Genomic DNA, 20,917 nt, shown 5'->3' on the forward strand with positions numbered 1-20,917 from the left:
ACAGGTGGGAGAGGGGCGCAGGTGGGAGCGGGGGGCGCAGGCGGGAGCGGGACGCAGGCACGGGGACCCGCCTACCTGCAGTGGACCACCACGGGGCCGGCATCGGGGGGGTTGCAGGTCTTGACTCTCCGTAGGAAAGCCAGGAATGGGGTTGGGTACTCGGGCACCCCGTGGTCCGGCCACGCTGTGAACTGGAACTGGCGGACTTCACGCTTCTCGCTGGAGCCGTTCTGGGAGCCACAGGGACACACCTGTCACCACAGCCCACCACCCACACGCCTCCGACCCCTGCGCCCATGTCTGACTCGGGGTCCAGCTGCCCCGACACAGAGGGTCCCCACAAGAAAGCTTCATGTCTGTCTCACAGGACTGGGCCAACATTGTGCCCCCACTTTCTCCCTCCACCTGCTCCCGCCATCTCAGCTGGTGTTGTCCCATCCTTCCAGGGGCTCTGACCACAACTTCAATGTCACCCTCGGCGTGACTCCCTTTCTACACCCAACATACCGGCCAACACTATCACTGCCTTCAAAGTCTATCCCACACCCGCCCACTTCTCACCCCCTCATGGCAATCACCACAGTCCTCCCCATTGCCATCCTGGCCCCTCCAGTCTGCCGGTGCCACCTCCCCAGAAGCCAGAGAGCGCCTGTGAGCATGGGTCAGGTCCCATACCTCCTGTGCCGACAGCCCTCAAGAGCTCCCACCTCCCTTGGGGTGAAAGCCCAAGTCCTCCCCATGGCCCACAGGCCCTGCACAACCTTCCCATCCCCTCCCTGTCCTCAACTCCTCTCTCTCCCCCCACTATTCACTCAGCCACATGGCCTTCTCACTGTTCTTCCAATGCACCAGCCATGGTCCTGCCCCAGGGCCTTTGCACTAGCTGTGCCCTCTGCCTGGAATGCTGTTTCTCCACATCTCATGGCTCCCTTCCTCACTTCTTCCAGGTCCCCCAGTACACATTCTATTCCTCTCCTCTCCTTTATTTTAACCCTACACATGAGATTTTGTCGTTTTTGGACCTTGGGCTCAGAGGGGTTTTTGTGAACTTGACCTCCCCTCCCCCAAAGGCAAGAGAAGTAAAAGAAAAAAAATAAATGAATGGGACTGCGTCAAGCGAAAAAGCTTCGGCACAGCAAAAGAAACCATCAACAAAACAAACAGGCAACCAACTAAATGGGAGAAACACATTTGCAAGTGATATTCCAATACAGGGCTAATATCCAAAATATATAAAGAATTCATACAACTCAACAACCACAAAACAACCTCATTAAAATATGGGCAGAGGACCTGAACAATTTCCCAGGACATACAGATGCCCAACCTCACTAGCTACCAGGGAGATATCAATCCAAACCACAAGGAGGTACCACCTCACCCCTGTCAAAATGGCTATTACCAATAAGACAAGTCACAGGAAGTGCTGGAGAGGCTGTGGAGAAAAGGGAACCCTCACTCACAGCCGGTGGGAATGTCAACTGGCACAGCCACTACGGAAACACGATGGAGGCTCCTCAAGAAATTAACAATAACCCACCTGGCCCAGCAACCCCTCTCCTGGGGATCTACCTGAAAAACTTGAACACACACAAAGATCTGTGTACCCCTACGCTCACTGCGACATTATTCACGGTGGCCAAGGCACGGAGACAACCGCGGTGTCCTCCGAAGGATGAACGGGTACAGAGGACGCGGTCCGTACACACAGTGGAATGCTACTCAGCCAAAAGCGAAGCCCAAATACTGCCATTGGTGACAACGTGAGTGGACCTTGAGAATATTATGCTACGTGAAGTCAGTCAGACGGGAAAGCACAGGAAGCAACACATGAACAAACTCTTAAGTACAGACAACAGAATGGTGGTTCCCAACGGGGAAAGGGGGTGGGGGACAAGGATAAAGGGGGTCAAATACACAGCGACAGGAGGCGACGGGACTCGGTGGTGAGTGCACAGTGGAGTGTAGAGATGTCATGTTACCCGGACAGACGCCCTAACCCAGTGGTTCTCAACCTTCCTAACGCCGCGACCCCTTAATACAGTTCCTCATGTTGTGGTGACCCCCAACCATAAAGTTATTCTCGTTGCTACTTCATAACTGTAATGTTGCTACTGTTATGAATCGTCATGTAAATATCTGATATGCAGGATGTATTTTCATTGTTACAAATTGAACATAATTAAAGCATAGTGACTAATCACAAAAACAATATGTAATTACATATGTGTTTTCTGATGGTCTTAGGCGACCCCTGTGAAAGGGTCGTTCGACCCCCAAAGGGGTCGCAACCCACAGGTGGAGAACCGCTGCCCTAAACGTATTATCAACCAACGGCAATACATTTAATAAGAAAAGATCTATTATTTGCATGTCTTTGGTCTGTGTCTTGTCCACTAGACTAAGCCCCACAAGGTCAGGATATTCCATCTGTCTTGGTCCCTGCTGTGTCCTGGTGCCAGGTCAGGGCCTGACACACAGCAAGTGCTGGGCGTGTGTGAATGAGCTAAGAATCCTCACTGCCTCCCCTGGTCCATCCTCTCAGCTTTCTGATGCTCGGGCCAGGCCTGTGCTCAATGCTGAGAGGACCTGACTGAGTGGAGGGAGGGTCGTGGTGTGGTAAGCACCTCCGCTCCCCGTGACGACAATCTCCCCTCTGATGGTAGGCTGCTGCAATGGCGAACCACCGATGTAGGACAGGGGAACCGCGTTATGGCGAGCAGCCTTCAGGCAAGTACTTATCTAAGATTACCTCTGGCCCAGCCCTGACTGCCCAAGGCCTGCAGGGTCCCTCCAGCTTGGCTCCACCCCAGACTTAAGCTCCCATAAGGGCAGGGCTTAGCGACCTCTGCCAGGACCCGTCCCAGGCCCAGGAGGATAACAGATTCACTGCTCAACTGGGTTCTGCCAGTTTTGTCCTCTTGCTGTGGCCAGGGACACGAGGTGCCCCACTCCGGGCCTGTTTCCCCATCCATAAAATGGGCTTCATGAGAATGTGGTCAGCCTGGGTCAATGGGCAGAAGCTGGGCCCATCTTCCTCCTCTGCCTCTCCGCCCGCCCCCCCCCCCCCCCATCCTCCCTCTGCAGCCTCCAGCCTGGCCTGCCCACCTTGTGCAGGGAGAAGGTCCGCACGCAGAACGTGGCCAGCTCGATGGTGTCCAGCAGCGTTACCTGGATGAAGCCGTAGGTCTCCGTGCCCCTGTTGGGCCAGTACTGATCACATTTGATCTGTGCCGGAAAGGAGAATGGAGGTGAGTGTGAGCCTGGGCTGGCTGGGGACTCTGGGGGTGGGGGGCGGGGTCCAGGCCTCACCCGCGATTTCTCCTCTAGCCGGGTCATCATGACGATGGTGGCCGAGCGCTGCTCCCACACCATGCGCCAGAAGTCCCCGAAGGTCTCGGGCAGCGGCCCCTGCGTGGCGATGTACGCGTTCTGCCGTCGGTAGCCGTCCACATAGTTGGCGTTGATGTAGTCGCTGCCCACGATGCCTACGGCCCGGGCGAGAAGCCGGAGATCAGTGGGGGTGCCCCGTCCTTTCAGGCTGGCTCCATGAGCCCAACTGGAAGCCCTCTCCGAGCACCCCGATCTGTCCCCCAGCAAATCGTGGGGATCCCACCTCAGCACTGCTGCCAAGTGGGGCCGGATCGTGCGCTGTGGGGCCGTCCTGGGCCCGGCAGGGCGTGGAGCAGCATCCCTGGCCCCACCCTCTAGCTGTCACGAGCAACCCCCTCCTCCAACCTGGGACCACAGAAATGCCCCAGACCCTGCCCTCCGTCCCTGGGTGCAGAGCGGCTCCAGTTGAGCGGAGTGGTATGGAGTGGCCGGTGGAAACACGTAAGGGATAGCAGCCATCACTTAAATATACAGCTAACAACCCCCCGTGGTTTCTGGTGCTGGACCAGGCCTGAGCCCAGAATCAGGCTTCTTCCCCCGAGCCCCCCTCCCCCTAGCTTGTCTGCCCCATGGCCTGGAGGCGGGGCAGGGGCTGTGGGCACTCGGGGGGGAGGAGGGCAGGATGGCCAGGGACCGCGTGCTACCTTCGATGGGCTGGAGGATGACGCGGGAGTGGTCGTAGGCAATGACGTTGGCGTAGCGGTTCTTGGGCTTGTTCACTTCCAGGTTGGAATGCTCCCACGTGAACTGCTGGCCTGGGTCAATGGACTGCGGGAAGGGGAGGTGGGGGTGTCAGGTGGCCATCGGAAGGCCTGGGGGGGGGCTGGGGGGAGGGTTCAGCTCACCTCGTACTCCTGGGAGAGCTTGAGGCTGTCATTAGCCTTGAGGCGCTCCGTGTGCTCGGCCATGTCTGAGATGGGGATAGGCGGGTGGCTAAGCATGCCTGTGGGGAGAGCAGACCCCGTGGGGCAGCCGGTCATGGGGGGCCAGCCCGAGGCCAGGGGTGGGGTGCTCTACAGTGTGAGTCTGCGATGGACGAGCCGTGGTTAGAGGGCCTGGCGGGTGCAGGGACCGTGGCCCGAGGATCTGAGTGGAGCAGCGGGGGCTGCAGGCCCGGCCACGCCCGCACCCCTGCTCACACGGTCCTCCCGCTCCGTCCCCACCCAGCCGGGGGAGGGGTGCCCTGGAGGACTTCCAGCTCCTGGTGCCTCGTGGCAGGAAGCAGGCGGGTGACACAGAAATGGAGAAGCGATGGCAGCTGGCTGGGCCTCACTGTTCCCCGGGGTGGGAGACATTCCTTTCTGCCCGTTGGGGTCCGGGGGCCAACGGGTCCTCTGCCAGGAGAGCTGAGGGCCTGCAGGCAGTGTCTCCGCCGGCCGAGGCAGGCACTGCGCCCCTCACGCTGCGGCCCGTGTCCTCATCCTGTACATGGATGGGTGACAGCCCTGATCTTCACGCCCCTGGGGGTGGGTGGGGCCTGGAGGGAGTGGGGTGGGCCTGGCTCTTTCTTCCTGGTATCTGGGTCTGCCAGACCCGTCTCCACGCCCCGGCCAGTGCTCCCTGTGTGGCTAGTGCTCCCTGTGCGCTCACACTCGCACTCTGCAGCTACGTCAAACGGGTCAAGCGTTGCCAGGCCGGCTGGTGAACACCTGTTGTTCTGGTGGGGGCCCCGGGGGTCTCCAAGAGCCCCCCCTATGGAGTGTGAGGCTGGTGTCCACTTGCCTGGTGGCTCTCCCTGCCTGTCACAGGGGTGGGCTCCTGTTCTTCCGTTCGTATGTGTCTCACCTACGTACCTGTCCCCACCCCTGCACACAGTCACCACCAGCACGCTAAGGGCACAGTGGGCCAGACCCCTTTCCCCTGAAGCCAGCGCAGGACAGGTGGGCAGAGAGAGGTGGCGGGATGGAGAAACCAAAGATGAAAACAAACGAGGGGCGGGTGGGGAAGGGAGCCGAGAACAGAAAGACACAGGAACTAACTTTCAAAGTGAAACCCCGGCTCCCTGAGGGGGCTGCTGAGGCCTGAATCTGCAGAAACAGCAAACAATAAATAAATGAAAACACGCGGGGCGCTGCCTCCCCCACCCCGTGCTGGGTGCACGCACACGGCTGCCGACAGACGCAGGGCCGAGCACGTCAGCCGCGAGGGACACGCGCTGCGGCTCGACCCCAGGACCCGGAGCAGCGGCTGCTTCCGCTGCCCGGTGTTTAGCCACGACTCTGGGAGGATCCCGCAGTTTTAGTTTCTTCCGTCAACGTCACCCACACCCCTCTGGCCCTGGGTCCCTGTGTGGGTCATTGCGGGGTTTGGAGAAGGCAGGATGGTGAGGGAGAACTGAGGGTGGAGGAAGGACAGGGGCCGATGCCATGAACTTTAAGAGGACGTCAGCCATCAGTTAAACACACAAGTTTGAAACCCTCATTTAAATGGAAACAGCTGCCACCGGAGAGATAAGAGAAGGGAGTACGTTAGAGGTGCCACATGCGACCTTCCGTGATTCCTACGGAGGACGGCAGCCATCCGTTAAATATGTTTAAAATCCCTATTTGGTTGGAAACCGAGTTAATATGGACCAGTCAGAAACAGAAAGCAGATTCCAGAGCGCAGGTAGCGGGAACGAGGGAGCCACGTTAGGAACAGCCACCATCAGTTACACGAAAATCCCCTTGTTTGGTTAGAAGCAGCTGGCACGAGCCGGTCAGAAGGAGGAGGCGGGAGAGCGTGGTTCCTGTACGTGAAGATGATCACGGACAAGGCGGATTCCGTTTCCCACCGGGCGTGGAGGTGACCTAAGCTGCATCTTACTCATCTACAGGGAGCTGTTCGGAGGCAGACGGCGCGCGAGCATCTGTGGCGTGGAGGGGAGATGCGGGCCGTGTGGGAGGTGTAATTAGTGTCTCGCTAGGGGCACATCCCAGGGAGTGTGGGAAAAGGCCAAGTGGTCTTCAGACTAGAGGTGTGAACAGAAGCATAGCTCTTTCTGCCAGAAGAAAGGAGGAAGGCTCTGTGGTTTAACACGTCCTTTAAGCTCCCCACAGAAGACAGCAAAAGCCTCGTTTGGTTGTAAAGCAGAACCGACCCGTGAGAGTTCCAAGCCTGGCGCAGGTAGGAAGCTGGGAATCGGGAACTGGCTGCACCGAGCACAGTCTGGCGAGGCCGGGGAGGGTCGCCGCAGGCAGCTCCCTCTCCCCGGGCAGTGCTGTCCCTGGCACCTGGGGTAAGCACATACCTGGTGTCTGGAAGTTAATGCGCCTCATTTCCACGGGGTCCTTGGGGTGGTGGGGGGCGAGGTCGGCGTTGTTCAGCAGGCATTTGGTGCGGGGCTCCGAGTCCTTGCGTTTACTTTGGAGGAGAGAGAAGAATCGGCGAGTGCCAGCATGTGCCCACAGACGTGTATGCACGTGTGAACACTCTCCAGGCCCTGTGTATACACACGACTGGGGTTCCCAGGGTCATGTGTACACACGTGTGCAACTATAGGATAGGAGCAGCCAGGCCCCCCCCCAACCCCCCTCCTCAGCCTCCCTGGGCCTCTAGAAGAGAGGGCCAGTTCTTACCTGTCAGGTTTGCTGCTCCCAAAAGCAGGCACAGGAGAGGAGGGAAAGAAGACAGGTGAGGGTGTGCTGGCCATGGGCCTGCTCGGTAATGGCGCATGGCTTTCCTAACCTCTCCGAGCCTCGGTCTCACCCAGGAAGCAGGGCTCATCCTGGTTGCGGGCCCACCACCCTCCCTGTCCAAGCTGAGACCGGGCCCACGCGGCCGCTATCGTCATTAAACTGGACTGACAGCCTCTGCCCCACACCTTCCCCCTCAGGGGACTGTGGGGACTAAGAGGGGTCAAGCCTCTGGCCGGTGTGAACCCGTCCTGCTGGACTGTGTTACTTTGATCAAGCAGCTTAACCTCTGGGCTCGGGTTCCCCATCGATACCATTGAGGGCTCCCGTGATGATCTTCTGAGATGACCCCCCCAGACACCCCCCTTTTCCGGGAACCCCATTCTGTCCAGGGGAGTGCGGGGCCTCACTTCTTGTAGAGCAGGATGGCAATAACGATGCAGATGATGAAGACCACGGCCAGCACGGGCCCGATCACCCAGATGAGCCCCTCCTCGCCATCCACGATGGGCTGGGGGTCCGGGTTGTCCAACTGGAAGGGGTCTGAGAAGGGACTGGCAGCGAACGTCTGCGCACACAGGTGGAGAGAACCTCCATCAGCGTCCCTCCTCCACAGACCCCGATGCCCCTCCCAGGCTCCCCACCTGCCTCTGGCTCCTGAGAACCCTGGCCCTTGCCAACCTGGCACCCCCCACCCCCGCCTGCCACTCTCAACTCCTTTCCGTTCCTCTTGTGCCTCCAGACCTTTGCACATGCAGATCCTGCGGTGCCCTTTCTGGCTGAACTCCTACCCATCCAGCCAAAGCCCCAATTCCCAAGTTCCTTCCTCTAAAACGCCTTCCTTTTGGCATTCCCCCGACTTCAAGTCCTTCCCTGGGCCCAGGAAGCTGGGAGGATCGGTGTCTGGCTCCGAGGTCAGGGCCCGGGGCTGAGGCCGCATTGGGGCCGGCCTCACCCAGCGGGCGTGGCTAGGAGGGGCGGACACCGTGGGGACTCACGGGCTCGCTCTTCTGCAGCACGGCGAGCACGAAGAGAACGTAGCGGTGGCCGGGCTCCAGGCCTCTGTTGTCAAAGCCGCCATACTGCTTCTGGTCCCCGGGCTGGAAGGTGGGGGGCAGCACGGAGAAGCGAGCCGCGATGTAGGGCCGGGGTGCCTCGAGCTGGCGCGAGTGCCGCAGGCTGCGCCTCTGCAGCCGGGAGATGTCCTGGATGAGCTACGGAAACAGAGGCGTGGGCTGCTCAGGGCGGCTGGGACCCCCGGGGCTCAGGGCGGCTGGGATCCCCGGGGCTCAGGGCGGCTGGGATCCCCAGGGCTCAGGGCGGCTGGGACCCCCGGGGCTCATGGCGGCTGGAATCCCCTGGGCTCAGGGCCGGCTGGGACCCTCGGGGCTCAGGGCGGCTAGAATCCCCTGGGCTCAGGGCGGCTGGGACCCCCGGGGCTCAGGGCCGGCTGGGACCCCCGGGGCTCAGGGCGGCTGGGACATGCCCCGGGCAGGCTGGGCCCTGGCCCTCACCTCCTCCAGGTCCATGTCCTCCGGGCTGCCCAGTGGGGTCAGGAACTGGCCACCGCGAGACTTGCGCAGTGGCACCATCACAATGAAGTAGTTCCTGTCACGAGAGGAGCGTCAGAGGGGCGCCGCCTGTAGGTCGACCGGACAGAGCTGCCCTCCGGGGGCCGAGTGGGGAGTCTCCCTTCTGCTCCTACAATGGGGTCTACTGCCCTACAGCCCCAGCCATGTTTGACCCTCCAGGCCATCGATCACACTGACTTCTGCCTACAAAGCCTTTCCCGTGCAGTTGTATTTCTTGAATTCCTATGCACCCTTCAAAGCCCCAGCTTCCACGCCCACACATTTTTGGAGCCCTTACGTCTCCTCTGCCCCTTACCGCCACACCCAGGGGCCGAGAGTCTGTGCAGAGTGGCCTCCCCACCAATCTGGGAACCCCAAAACCAGTAGGTCAGGCACACAGGGTGTCAGAAGACGTTGGAGAAGCAGACACAGGCCACAGTTAGTGACTCTTCCTGTGAGAAGCACGGGACCTCCGTGGGGACCACACAGGCGGGGCTGGCGGAACCCCCATCTTATAAACACCACCCCGACACGCCTCGGCTCCAGCCTAGCCCCAACCCTGGCTGAGGAATGGTGGCTGGCTAACGGGGGCGAGGGGCCCTGGGACGTCGGCATACTGGACGGTCATGGGGCTCTGGCCGTCGGGAAGATACACCATGATGAAGCCGTCGGTGTTGGGCTTGGGGGCCACGCTGGGCTTGCCGCTGAGCAGGTTGAAGGCAGTCCAGGCCGTGACCGTCTGCTGGAGGCCGCCCAGGCTGCTGCCGCGGTTGGTCAGCACGAAGTTGTAGAAGGTGTTGGGCTTGAGGTGCGTGATGAGCTTTTTGGTGGTGCGGCCATCCACGTCCAGTGTGAGCCCATTGTACTGGATCTGTGGGCCGGGGCTGGCTCAGTGGGGTCTGGGCTGACCTCCAACCCTGACTAAACCTAGATCCCAGCTGAGCCCTCACCCCAGGCTGAGCCCCCACTCTCACTGGAGCCCCCATCCTTACTGAGCCCTAATCCCAGATTAAACTTCAATCCCAGCTGAGTCCCAACTTTGAGACCTAATCCCAAAGTGAACCCCAACCCCAGACGGAGCCTCAATCCCCAGTGAAGCCCAATCCCACTCAGCCCCGAGTCCAGCTGAACCCCACCACCCCAACAAGCCCCAACTCCAGACCTAGCCCTCACCCTGGCCACGCTCTACACCGGACCCGCCACCCGCCTGCGGGGGCCGCACCTTGTAGGGGGTGGGCGAGTTGTAGTTGTCGGGGAACTCCCAGCTGAGCAGGACCGAGGTCTTCATGATCATCTTCACCTTGAAGTTCTTGGGCGAGACTACCAGGCAGCAGTCCAGCGGGAGAGAGCAGAAGAGAAGCCCAGTAAGTGCCAGGCAGGGCCGGGCGGGCGGGTGGGGTGGGGCGGCCCAGGCATTCCCTGTTGTCCGCTGTGCCCGTGGCCTTCCTGCCTGGCCCTGGCCCGGCCCTGCCTGGCCCTGTCCCAAGACCCTGCTGGGGGAGACGGCGCGGCTGCAGAGAGAAGGCAGAGGAGAAGAGGGGTGGGGGATGGTGGTGCCACCGAGGCACGTCCCACCTTTGCCAACGCCAGAGCCTCGGGGTCCAGACTCGCCTCGAGCATCACGAGGAAGCAGAAAAGTGACCACTTACCTGGCGGGGGAGAGGGAGGGGGCTGGGGCGGGGGTGGGCGCAAGGCCCGGTCCGGCTCTGGTGCGGGGTCTCCGCGCGCCTACCTTGGTCCCGCAGGAACGTCCGGTAGCGGACAGGGGGGCTGTATGGGCCGGGGCCCCGGCGCGTGTGGGCCCGCACTTGGAGGTCATAGGCCGTGTCGGGCTTGAGGCCCTGCAGCGTGAGCACGTTCTCAGCACCCGGCTCGGCCGCTGCCAGCAGCTCAGTCTCGCGGGCGGGGCCCGGGGCACCGGCCTCCCGGACCGCCACCGTGTACTTGACGATGGCCCCGTTGCGCTCCGCGGGCACGGGCGGCAGCCAGCGCAGCAGGACGGTGCCGGCCGAGGCATTGCCAGCCGCCTCGAGGATCTGCGGGTGGCCGCGGGGCGTGTCCTCCGGGATGCTCAGGGCCTCCGCCGCCTCCTCGCCCAGGCCACCTCGGCTGCGGGCTGCCAGCCGGAAGACATACGTGGCCCCCTTGTGCACGCCCGATGCCGTGTAGTGGTCCTCGGTGGGCGGGAACTCCAGCGTGGCCAGGGGTGACGAGTCCTCTCGGCCGAACTGCAGGCGGTAGCCCAGCACCTGGTCCTCGGTGGTGCCAGCTGGGGGCTCCCAGCGTGCCAGCAGGCTGCCCTCGGGGGTCTGCTGCACCGACAGGGTGGGGCGGCCCAGCACTGTGGGGACACAGGGCCAGCATCAGTGGCCGCCTGCCCGCCAGGGAGCACGGGGTAGGGTTGCAGTTTTAAAAAGTGGGTCTCAGAGAGGCCTCCCTGAGAAATGACAAGGTGAAGAAGGCAGGTAGGGAGCCGCAGTGAGGTCTAGAAGGAACAGTGTTCCAGGCAGAGGGAATGGCAGTGCAAAGGCCCTGAGGCAGGCCTGTGCTGGGTGAGCGTAAGGAACAGCAAGGAGACCCCAATAAAGGAAAACACCCACAGACGTCACAGTGGCCTCATCTATGTATCTCCTCCTTTAGTCAGGAAGCCAGACATTTCTTGCCTTGTTTACTTGCCCCTCGCTGGTACCTGATTAATACCCATGGGACACAGCAGTGCCCAAATCCTGCACATGCCTTATGGTTTTCACAGTCTAAGTAGCGATGAATGAGCCAAGAGAGGTTTTGGGGTCAGGCAGAGAAGGGGGAAAGCTGGGCTCTGCAAAGGAAACCAGGCTTCCCCCCCCACTGCAGGACTTATCAGGACCTTTAATGGAATGTGCTATGAGCAGTCACAGTGTCTGCGGTAGGCTCGGCTTAGCAAGCACAGCTCTAATGCAATGTCCCTGAGAGACCATAGGAGGCTCCTCAGAGGAGGTGACATGGGCACTGGACCCTGGAGGATATACAGACTAACCAGGTTCAGGAAACAGCATGCGCAGGGCTGGCAGCAATGCAGAGAGGGGCTGTGTCCAGCCTGAATGTCAGACTGTGTGGTCAGAGGTGTACGAGTGTCCCGGAGAGAGGAAGGGTGTGGGGAGTGGGATGGAGGCCTTTCTACTGTTTCTCAAACACACTCCTTTGCCTGGGCTGTGCCCTCTTACATTTTCACAGCTACGGCTCTCTCCTCACTCAGCTCAATGGTGGCTGGGGCAAAAACAGAACCTTGGGCCTGATGGGCGGAGCCAGAAGGGGAAACTGAGGCAGGGCTGCCAGGAGAGGCGGCTTCCTGGGGTAGCTGGAGCGATGAGGACACCACCCCCAAATGACAGGGGATCAGAGCCATGACGGAGGCATGACAGGGTGCTGGGGGCCCCAGAAGAGGCATCAGACCAAGACTGTGGGATAGGGGTGGGGTGGGAAAGGCTTCCGGGTGAGGTAGAAACGAAGCAACGACCTAAAGGATGGGGAGGAGACAGCCAGGAAGAGAGGGAGTCTGAGCAGAGGGAGCAGCCGGGTAAAGCCAGGAGGATGAGGGCGTTAGCGGTGGCTGTTAACCATCTGCATCTGGATGGAGCCAAGTAGCTAAGGAAGAGAGTGATGACGAGGAGATGGAGTTGGGCCTTGCTGGGCCCTGAATGCCCCCTTGAGCAGCCCCCACCCCGTTTGCTCTGGCGGCTCCCCCTGCCCAGCACACCCTTTCCCCACATGGGCTCAAGAACGCTCGCTGCGGGGACTCCAGGGGCAAAGGAGCCTTGGGGGGAGGGGCCTCATACCTGCTCCCTTGGTCACGACCACCTTGGGTTTGCTGCGAGCGCCATCGCCTTTCATGGTGTAGGCGGCTACAGTGATGGAGTAGGTGGTCTCAGGCTGCAGGTTTGTGATGACCATCTCCTGCAGGCAGGGGTGGCGTCAGTGAGGCAAGCAGGGTGAGACCAGCCCTGTCCACCCTCCTTCCAGGGCTGGGCTCAAACAAGGTGGACGCGGGGCCTGGTCCTCAGACAAAGACGTGCACACAACCTCATGCAGAGACGCCGACGGAGCAGGTCCATGCTGAGATGGGCACACGCAGCCTCACTGAACAGGGAGTTGCCCCTGCCCTAGGCTCCCACCGCAGAGTCTGTCATTGCAGCAGCCACCGGAGGGCGCCTGTGAGCATCTGAGTTGGTCCCATCCCTCCTCTGCCCACAGCTCTCTAGGTTTCCCACCTCCCTGGCGGTAAAATCCCAAGTCTTCCCCATGGCCTAGAAGGCCCTGCAATCCCTGCCATATCTCCTCCCCGCTCTCACCTCCTTCTCCCCTCACCCACTCCGCTCCAGCTACAAGGACCTCCTTACTGCTCCCCCAACACGCCAGCCCCGGTTCTGCCACAGGACCTTTGCACAGGCTCTTCCCTGCCTCCACTACGACCATTGGTGTGCTGGAATTTCCTATACCAGCTCACGAGAGCCAATATTCAAATGTTCAGGAATTTTGTGAGCCAGTTATTAAACACAGCCAATATTAAAAAGTAAATTAGGCCGAAACCGGTTTGGCTCAGTGGATAGAGCGTCAGCCTGCGGACTGAAAGGTCCCAGGTTCGATTCCGGTCAAGGGCATGTACCTGGGTTGCGGGCACATCCCCAGTAGGAGATGTGCAGGAGGCAGCTGATCGATGTTTCTCTCTCATTGATGTTTCTAACTCTCTATCTCTCTCCCTTCCTCTCTGTAAAAAATCAATAAAATATATATATATATATATATATATATATATATATATATATAAAAGTAAATTATGTAAACTTACAATTAAATAAAAATAAAAATTTTAAAAGCTCAAAGGTATTAAATACTCAATACCCCCGTCCTAACTATCCTACTATGTTTACCACTAGGCTATTGGGTCACTTGTCCCTTGTGGTAGAAAACTACACAACCATGAGCCCGTGCACACCTAGCTGTAGCTTGAAACTGACGTGGTGGGAGTATTTACGCCAAATGCTACAGATCAGGGCGGCCCCACCCACCCATCTGGAGAGCTGACATTTACACCAGTCTACACCGGCCTCCGCCAGTGCTGTAACTACACGTATTTGTATCTCTTTCCCATGACACCCCTCTCCCACACTGGACTGTGACCCCAGGGAGGGCAGGCTCAGAGCTGTCACTTCTGCAGCACCTCTCTCAGAGCTAGCCTACAGTAGGTGCTCCGTCAATGACTGCTTGTTCAACCAATGCCAGAACACCCTGCTTGCACACACGCCCATGAACACCATCACACACGTGTCCATGTCCCCACACATGCACACCACAAACACGTCCAGCATGCCTGGGAGTTCAGGGGGGTCCCCAGGTCAAGATCATGAGGAGGGGGCAGGGATGCATGAACAGAGGGTCTCCTGCCCCTGAGCCTCACATTTGACCCTCCCAGGAGAGCCTGTGGCCTCTGTATGAAAGGCAGAAAGACAGCCCAGAGAGGCGGCGACTGGCCCAGAGTCACACAGCAACCCCAGCCGGGCCCAGGGCCTCCGGAACAAGCTTGGAAGGATGAAGACGGTGGCACTATAGGCCTCCTTTCTAACCCCAGGCCCCTGCCCCCGCCCTCACTCAAGGGCCAGAATGAAATGGACACTCTGAGCAGAGAGAGAAATTTCTAGGTCAGGGAAGCCTGCGGCGGTGATAGAAGGGTCAGGCCAGGCTGGAAAGTGAGCAGCTCTGGTCTGGGTCCGACAGGGAGGTGGTGGGGTGGAGGAGTGGGTGGGCACCGTAGGAAAGGCATCCCAGGACTCAGAACGGCTTGTGCAAATGGAGAGGACTGCAAGTGGGGTGTGTGTGTGTATGTGTGTTACTGGGATCTAGGGGCCACCCAGGTAAGAAGGATAAGAGATGACCTCTGTCTTGTGTCCAGGTCACCCCTCTGGGGTCCCCCGCAGGTGCCCCTGGGGCTGCTGGGCCCATTTGCCTGATGTGAAAACTGAGACTGCTGGCTCCAAGAGGGGTACATCGGGGACCCAGGGGAGGAGACCCTTTGACAAGGGGCGTGCAGGGGTGGGTGTCACAGAACAGCAAGGCACGGCCCGCGCGGGAAGAGCACGCCAGTGGCCAGAGGGCACTACTTACATATTCGGCCGTGTCATCCGTCTCCCACTGAGCGTGGGAGGAGGCGGCAGGGGAGAGAGGAGGAGATGAGCGGGGCGGCCAGAGAGAGAGAAGCAGCGAGAGGGCAGGAGCACAGGGGTGGGGCCCATCCCCACCCCCCTGGAACGCCACCCTCCCAGGCCCCGCCCCAGAGCCCCGCCCACCTGGGCATCGGCCAGCATGACGTCCTTGATGCGCGGCGGCCCCCGCGCCTCGGCGCCCTCCATGCGCACATAGTGGACCTGGTAGCCGCGGATCTGGCCATGCTGCCGGCCTGGCAAGGGTGAGCGCCACAGCACGCGGATGGCCGTGGCGTTGAGCGCCTCCGCCTCCACCTTCCGCGGCGGCGCGCTGGGCACTGGCAGGGGGAGGAGGGGAGCAGGAACGAAGGGGAGGGTGGGGGGTGCCGTTACTGGGGCGCCCGGCCCTGCCCCGGGCAGCTGCCCGATGCCGGGGTGACAAGTGGCTGCTGATTAACTGGGCGCCCGAAGCGCACACCACCATTTACAGATGGGCAACTGCGCAGCCCCAGTGCCCACGGCTACCTCCCAGGCCACATGACACGAGAGGGCACCCACGCCTTGTTCTAAGGGCCTAGGCACACTCCGCCGTGCTCACAGCCTGCCTCCACATAGCGGCTCTTTCCTCATGTACAGATGGGGAACCTGAGGCCTAGAAAGTGGATGCCATGGTCACAGGCTTAGAAAGAGGCCAAGCAGGGTCTGAACCAGGCAGTGCGGCCCCCACTGGGCACTGGGGCTCCTTCTCAGCCAGCCCCCAGGTCGGAGCCTGACCCCCCCTCCCCCCATGAAGAGCTGCTTCATCTCTTCCCCAAGCATCCGACACAATGCGGCCCGTGGCTCAGAAAGCAAACCGGGTTCAAAGGGGCTCGGTGTTACTGGGGAAGCTCCTCGCTTCATCGAGCCCCAGGCCCTTGGCATCCATCTCATTTTGCAGCTTAAAACTTTCCACCTTGCAGCTGGCCGCGGCAGGATACTGACACCCCAGAATTTGACCAACGGCACAGATCAGTCTGTCTCCCAGTAGTTGCTGGTTAAATGTTATCAGCACACAGTCAGCCTACACTTAGGTAGGATGGGTCAGACCCAGGAAGCCGCAGATCCTGGCTCATCCCAAGAGAAGTCTAAACGGTGGGTATTTGGGGTGAGGGGACCATAGATTTTTTGCAAGCGCTACTTGCTGCTTCTTACACTTTGGTTCCACGGTTTCGACCACTGGACCAAGTGGCGGGGGTGCCAGCTCAACTTTCCAGGCACAAGGCTCAGGGAGCCAATGGTGCCCAAAGGTCTAGAGCAGAGAATTCCCAGCCAAGGAGCCCGGGGTTTCTCGGGGTGAGAGCTGCTTCGCGTCTCCCTCTCATGACAGTGGCTTCTACCTCTTGGCCACCAGCCAGCCCGGTTTTCCAGACAGGAGGCTCCCGGGCGGGGTGGACTGGGGCCTGCAGGGGTCCCCAGGCCAGGGCGGTGCTTACCGTCCTCGTCGGTGCGGATGACCACGGGCGAGCTCTCGGGCCCTGGTCCCACCTCTGTGTGAGCGACAGTCGTGATGCGGTACTCCGTCCACTTGTCCAGTGCCTCCAGCAGGATCTGAGTGGTGGTCGGGGGGATGCCGTTCACCTCCTTGGGTTGCGGGTCCTCCGAGCCCAGCGGTCGGTAGCGGACGCTATAGCTCACCAGGGCCCCGTTGTGTGTTTCCGGCGGTGGCGGGCGCCAACTTACCAAAATGGCCGTGGAGCGTGTGCTGACACACTTAACATCTTGAGGGGGGGCAGACGGTTCTATTGGAGGGGGAAGAACGTCGGGGTGGGGAAGGGAGCGGGATGGGCAGGGAGGGGACGGGGAAACAAAAGATGGGAAAGAGAAAATAAAAAAGAAGATGATAACAAACAAAACAGGACCAAAGCAAAGAGAAGTCGAACCCAAAAGAGGCGGGTGTCAACCAAAGGTGAGATGGGTGGGTGGGGGTGGGGCTGGGAGGGCTGGCCAAGAACACTGCACTCACTCATGTGACTGAACCTATCTGACACATAGTAGGTCTTAGGTAGTGGGCCGCCACAGTCCCTGCGGAGCACACATGTGTGTGCCAGGCACTGTGATGAGAGGAGCAGCAATAAAAGCACCATTTACTGGGTACACATTATGTGTCAGGCACCATGCCAAGTAGAATAGCAATAAAAGCCCCATTTCCTAGGCACCTACTGTGTGCCAGGCATGGTGCCAAGGGCTTCACAGAATAACAGCAAAAGCATCTATGTATTGCCTCGGCCAGGTGGCTCAATTGGTTGGAACGTTGTACACCAAAAAGGTTGTGGGTTTGATTCCCAGTTAGGACATATACCTAGGTTGCAGGTTCGATTGATGCTTCTCTCTCACCTCCCCCACTCCCCCCACCCCCCGCCCGCCCGCCTTCCTTTCTCTCTAAAATCAATAAAAACATATCCTTGGATGAGGATTTTAAAAAAACAACCTATTTACTGAATCCCTATATTATACCAAGCTCCATGCCAAGTGCTTCATAGAATAGTAAATGTACTTTTTGAAAATATGTTTTTATTGATTCCAGAGAGAGGAAAGGAGAGGAAGAGACAGAAACATCAATGACGAGAATCATCAATTGGCTGCCTCCTGCACGTCCCCTCCTGGGGATCCAGCCCACAACCTACTGTATGTCAGGCACTATGCTGCAGGCTTTATCCATGTGCCCTGACTAGGAATCGAACCGTGACCCCCTGGTTCATGGGTCAATGCTAAACCACTTAGCCACACTGGCCAGGCTAAATGTACTTTTTAATCAAACACCTACTGGGTGCTAGATATTGTGCCAGAGGAACAGCAATAAAAGTCCCATTTTCTGAGCACCTACTATGCGCCAGCCACCATACCAAGTGGAAAAGCAATAAAGTCCCATTTATTAGGTAACTACAATGTGCCAAGGGCTTCATAGAATAATGGTAAAATGTTTATTGAACACCTACTGTGTTGCTAGGCACTGTGCCAGAAGAATAGCAAAAGCTCCATTTATTGGGTACCTATTGTGTGCCAGGGATGGGATAACAGTAAACACATTAATTTACTGAACACCTACTGTGTGTCAGAGGAACAGCAATAAAAGCCCCATTTATTAGACACCAACTGTGTGCTAGGCACATATGGTGCTAAGAGCTTCATCAGATAACAGTAAATGCATTAATTTACTGAATACTAACTGTGTGCCAGGGGGATACCACTGCCAGGGAATAACAATAAAAGCCCTATTTATTGAGCACTCACAGTGTGGCAGCCATTGTGACAAGTGGAAAAGCAATAAAAGCCCTATTAAGGGCCTTGGCCAGTATGGCTCAGTTGGTTGGAGTGTCGTCCCATACACCAAAAGGTCTCAGGTTCGATTCCCAATCAGGGCACATGCCCAGGCTGCAGTTCAATCCTTGGTCAGGGTGCATGTGGGAGGCAAACTATCACTGCCTCACTCTCACATCCATGTTTCTTTCTCTCTTTCTCCCTTCTCCTTTCCTCTCTCCCTAAAATCAATAAGAGCATGTCCTCGAGTGAGAATAATAAAAAAAAGATCCATTAGGTAATTACTATGTGCCAAGCACCATGCCACGGGCTTCACAGAGTGATAGTAAAATACTTATTTACTGAACACCTACTGTGCGCCAGGTACTATGCTAGGTAATAGCAATAAAAGCCACACTTATTGGGTATCCACTATGTGCTGGGCTAGAGCTTCATAGGGTAATAGTAAGCACATTTATTTACTGAACACCTACTGTGCGCCAGGAGAACAATACTGCCAGGGACCAGCAGTAAAAGCCCCATTTCCATTTATTGGGTACCTACTATGTGCTAGGCATGGTGCTAAGTGCTTCATAGGTTAACAGTAAAAGCATCTATTTACTGAACACCTGTTCTACCAGAGACTCTAGAGCAGTGGTGCTCAACCTGTGGGTCACCACCCCTTTGGGGGTCGAACGACCCTTTTGCAGGGGTCACCTAAGACCATCAGAAAACACATATATAATTACATGTTGTTTTTGTGATTAATCACTATGCTTTCATTATGTTCAATTTGTAACAATGAAAATACATCCTGCATATCAGGTATTTACATGACGATTCATAACAGTAGCAAAATTACAGTTATGAAGTAGCAAGGAAAATAATTTTATGGTTGGGGGTCACTACACCATGAGGAACTGTATTAAAGGGTCGCGACATTAGGAAGGTTGAGAACCACTGCTCTAGAGGCTACCTCATGGCTTACATCAACCAATGATGCCAATATCTTGAGCAAACTATTGCCAGTTAGCATGCCAAGGACTATACCAGAGTAATGCAAGTGCCTACTGTGTTGATCCTAGGTTCAGGGCTTTATAGAGAACACAGCCCATATTTAGCACCTACTGTGTGCCAAGGTCTTTAAAGGTCAGAGTTCTGTTTTGAGCCCCTACTGTGCATCTGGCGCTACACCAAGCATTACAGATCAACAGTAAGTCTTATTTACTGAGCAGCTACTATGGGCTGGACATCATAATAGCCCTCTAAAGATAAAAATAGCAGTTGCCTTTTATGCAGCACCTACTGTGTGCCAGGCATTGTGCTAGGAGGTTAATTGAAAAACAGTACAATTCCCTTATATTAAACACTTAGCATGTGCTAGGCACTGTACTAAGGGCCTTATAAAACAATAGTTCTCACTTCTTAGGCACTTACTGTGTGCCAAGAACTGTGTTAATGCAGTAACAGTAGTAGTCCCCATACACAAAGTACCTACTGTATGCTGAGGGCTTTATTGGATAACAGTAGTTCCCATGTATTAAGCACACCTACTGTGTGCCAGACACTATGCCAAGGGCCTTATATAAAAACTAGAGGCCCGGTGCATGAAATTCATGCACTGGGGGAGGGGGGGGGGGGGGGGGTGGTGGTGGTGGTGGGGGTGTGTGTGTGTCCTCAGCCCAGCCTGCACCTTCTCCAATCTGGGACCCCTTGGGGGATGTCCAACTGTCGGTTTAGGCCCAATCCCTGTCGGACATCCTTCTCACAATCCGGGACTGCTGGCTCCCAACCACTCGCCTGCCTGCCTGCCCCTAAGTGCTTCTGCCTGCCTGCCTGCCTGATCACCCTCTAACCACTCTCCTGCCAGCCTGATCGATGCCTAACTGCTCCCCTGCTGGCCCAGTCGCCCCAACTGGCCTCCCCTGCCGGCCATCTTGTGGCTGTGGGTGCCGCCATCTTTGAGGGCGGAGCAGTCAATTAGCATATTCCCTCCTTATTGGCTGTTGGTGTCGCCATATTTAAGGGCGGGGCAGTCAATTAGCATATTTCCTCCTTATTGGCTGTGGGCACTGCCATCTTTATGATGGCATGAAGGTCAATTAGCATATTCCCTCTCTATTAGATAGGATGGTAATAGTTCTTATTGAGCGTCATCTATTTGTACACATGATGCCAAAGGTTTTGCAGATAATAACTGCATGTTTTGAGCAAAATCTGTGCACCAGCACCATGTTGGACCCTTTCAGACTGACAATGGCTCCCATCTGAGCACCTACTTTGTGCCTAGTGCCAGGCCAACCTCTTTTAAGAAAGTACCACTTATTGAGCACTGACTGTATGCCAGACATTGTGTCAAACAAAGGCTTTGCAGAATAGTCGCCTCCATGTTTTGAGTACCTATTGTGCACCTGGCATGAGATTAACCTTGTGACAAACTGCTAATACCATTCATTCACTGAATGCCAACTATATGCCAGCACTGTGACAATCCGTGTTTAGATTAAAAACAGCAGCTGCATATATGAAGCATCTACTGTGTGCTAGGCAATGTACTAACAATGACAGTTCCCACATATAAAGCACCTACTGTGTGTTAAAAGGCTTTATGAAATAACAGTAATAGTCTCCATGGGTTGAGCATCTACAATGGGCCAGGCCCTGTGTTATGGGCATTACTGATAATAAAACTCAAGTTCTATGCACCTATTTTGCACACTCAGCACCCTAAGTCTTTTATAGACTCAAAATGCACCCCACTGATCATACTTCATTTAATACTCATGACTCTCCTAGGGAGCTAGATCTATCACCCCTACTATCTAACACATTAATTTACTGAACACCTACTGTGTGTTAGAGGAACAGCAATAATATAGCCCTACCC

The 20,917-nt window shown here is 57.3% G+C and overlaps 1 protein-coding gene across 12 annotated transcripts in view; it reads right to left on the bottom strand.

Annotated features, from left to right (window-relative positions):
• The window catches only part of PTPRS (protein tyrosine phosphatase receptor type S), a 100,029-nt gene that overhangs the window by 6,412 nt on the left and 72,700 nt on the right, over window positions 1-20,917 (bottom strand). For 3 of the 12 annotated variants that reach the window (XM_036313473.1, XM_036313471.1, XM_036313472.1), the window contains 18 exons: window positions 16,227-16,532; window positions 14,899-15,092; window positions 14,717-14,743; window positions 12,394-12,511; window positions 10,311-10,919; window positions 9,801-9,898; window positions 9,196-9,449; window positions 8,522-8,615; window positions 8,006-8,221; window positions 7,418-7,575; window positions 6,951-6,962; window positions 6,623-6,735; window positions 5,373-5,420; window positions 4,239-4,336; window positions 4,038-4,161; window positions 3,313-3,488; window positions 3,109-3,228; window positions 76-230 (listed from right to left, as the gene is read on the bottom strand). In XM_036313473.1, coding sequence (XP_036169366.1) covers window positions 76-230; window positions 3,109-3,228; window positions 3,313-3,488; window positions 4,038-4,161; window positions 4,239-4,336; window positions 5,373-5,420; window positions 6,623-6,735; window positions 6,951-6,962; window positions 7,418-7,575; window positions 8,006-8,221; window positions 8,522-8,615; window positions 9,196-9,449; window positions 9,801-9,898; window positions 10,311-10,919; window positions 12,394-12,511; window positions 14,717-14,743; window positions 14,899-15,092; window positions 16,227-16,532 — 2,920 coding nt within the window. The remainder of the gene's footprint in view (window positions 1-75; window positions 231-3,108; window positions 3,229-3,312; window positions 3,489-4,037; window positions 4,162-4,238; window positions 4,337-5,372; window positions 5,421-6,622; window positions 6,736-6,950; window positions 6,963-7,417; window positions 7,576-8,005; window positions 8,222-8,521; window positions 8,616-9,195; window positions 9,450-9,800; window positions 9,899-10,310; window positions 10,920-12,393; window positions 12,512-14,716; window positions 14,744-14,898; window positions 15,093-16,226; window positions 16,533-20,917) is intronic. The other 9 variants (XM_036313475.1, XM_036313474.1, XM_036313480.1 and 6 more) reach the window with 6 other exon arrangements.

The sequence above is a fragment of the Myotis myotis genome, unplaced genomic scaffold (genome assembly GCF_014108235.1).
Source record: "Myotis myotis isolate mMyoMyo1 unplaced genomic scaffold, mMyoMyo1.p scaffold_m19_p_6, whole genome shotgun sequence".
NCBI classification, from domain to species: Eukaryota; Metazoa; Chordata; class Mammalia; order Chiroptera; family Vespertilionidae; genus Myotis; species Myotis myotis.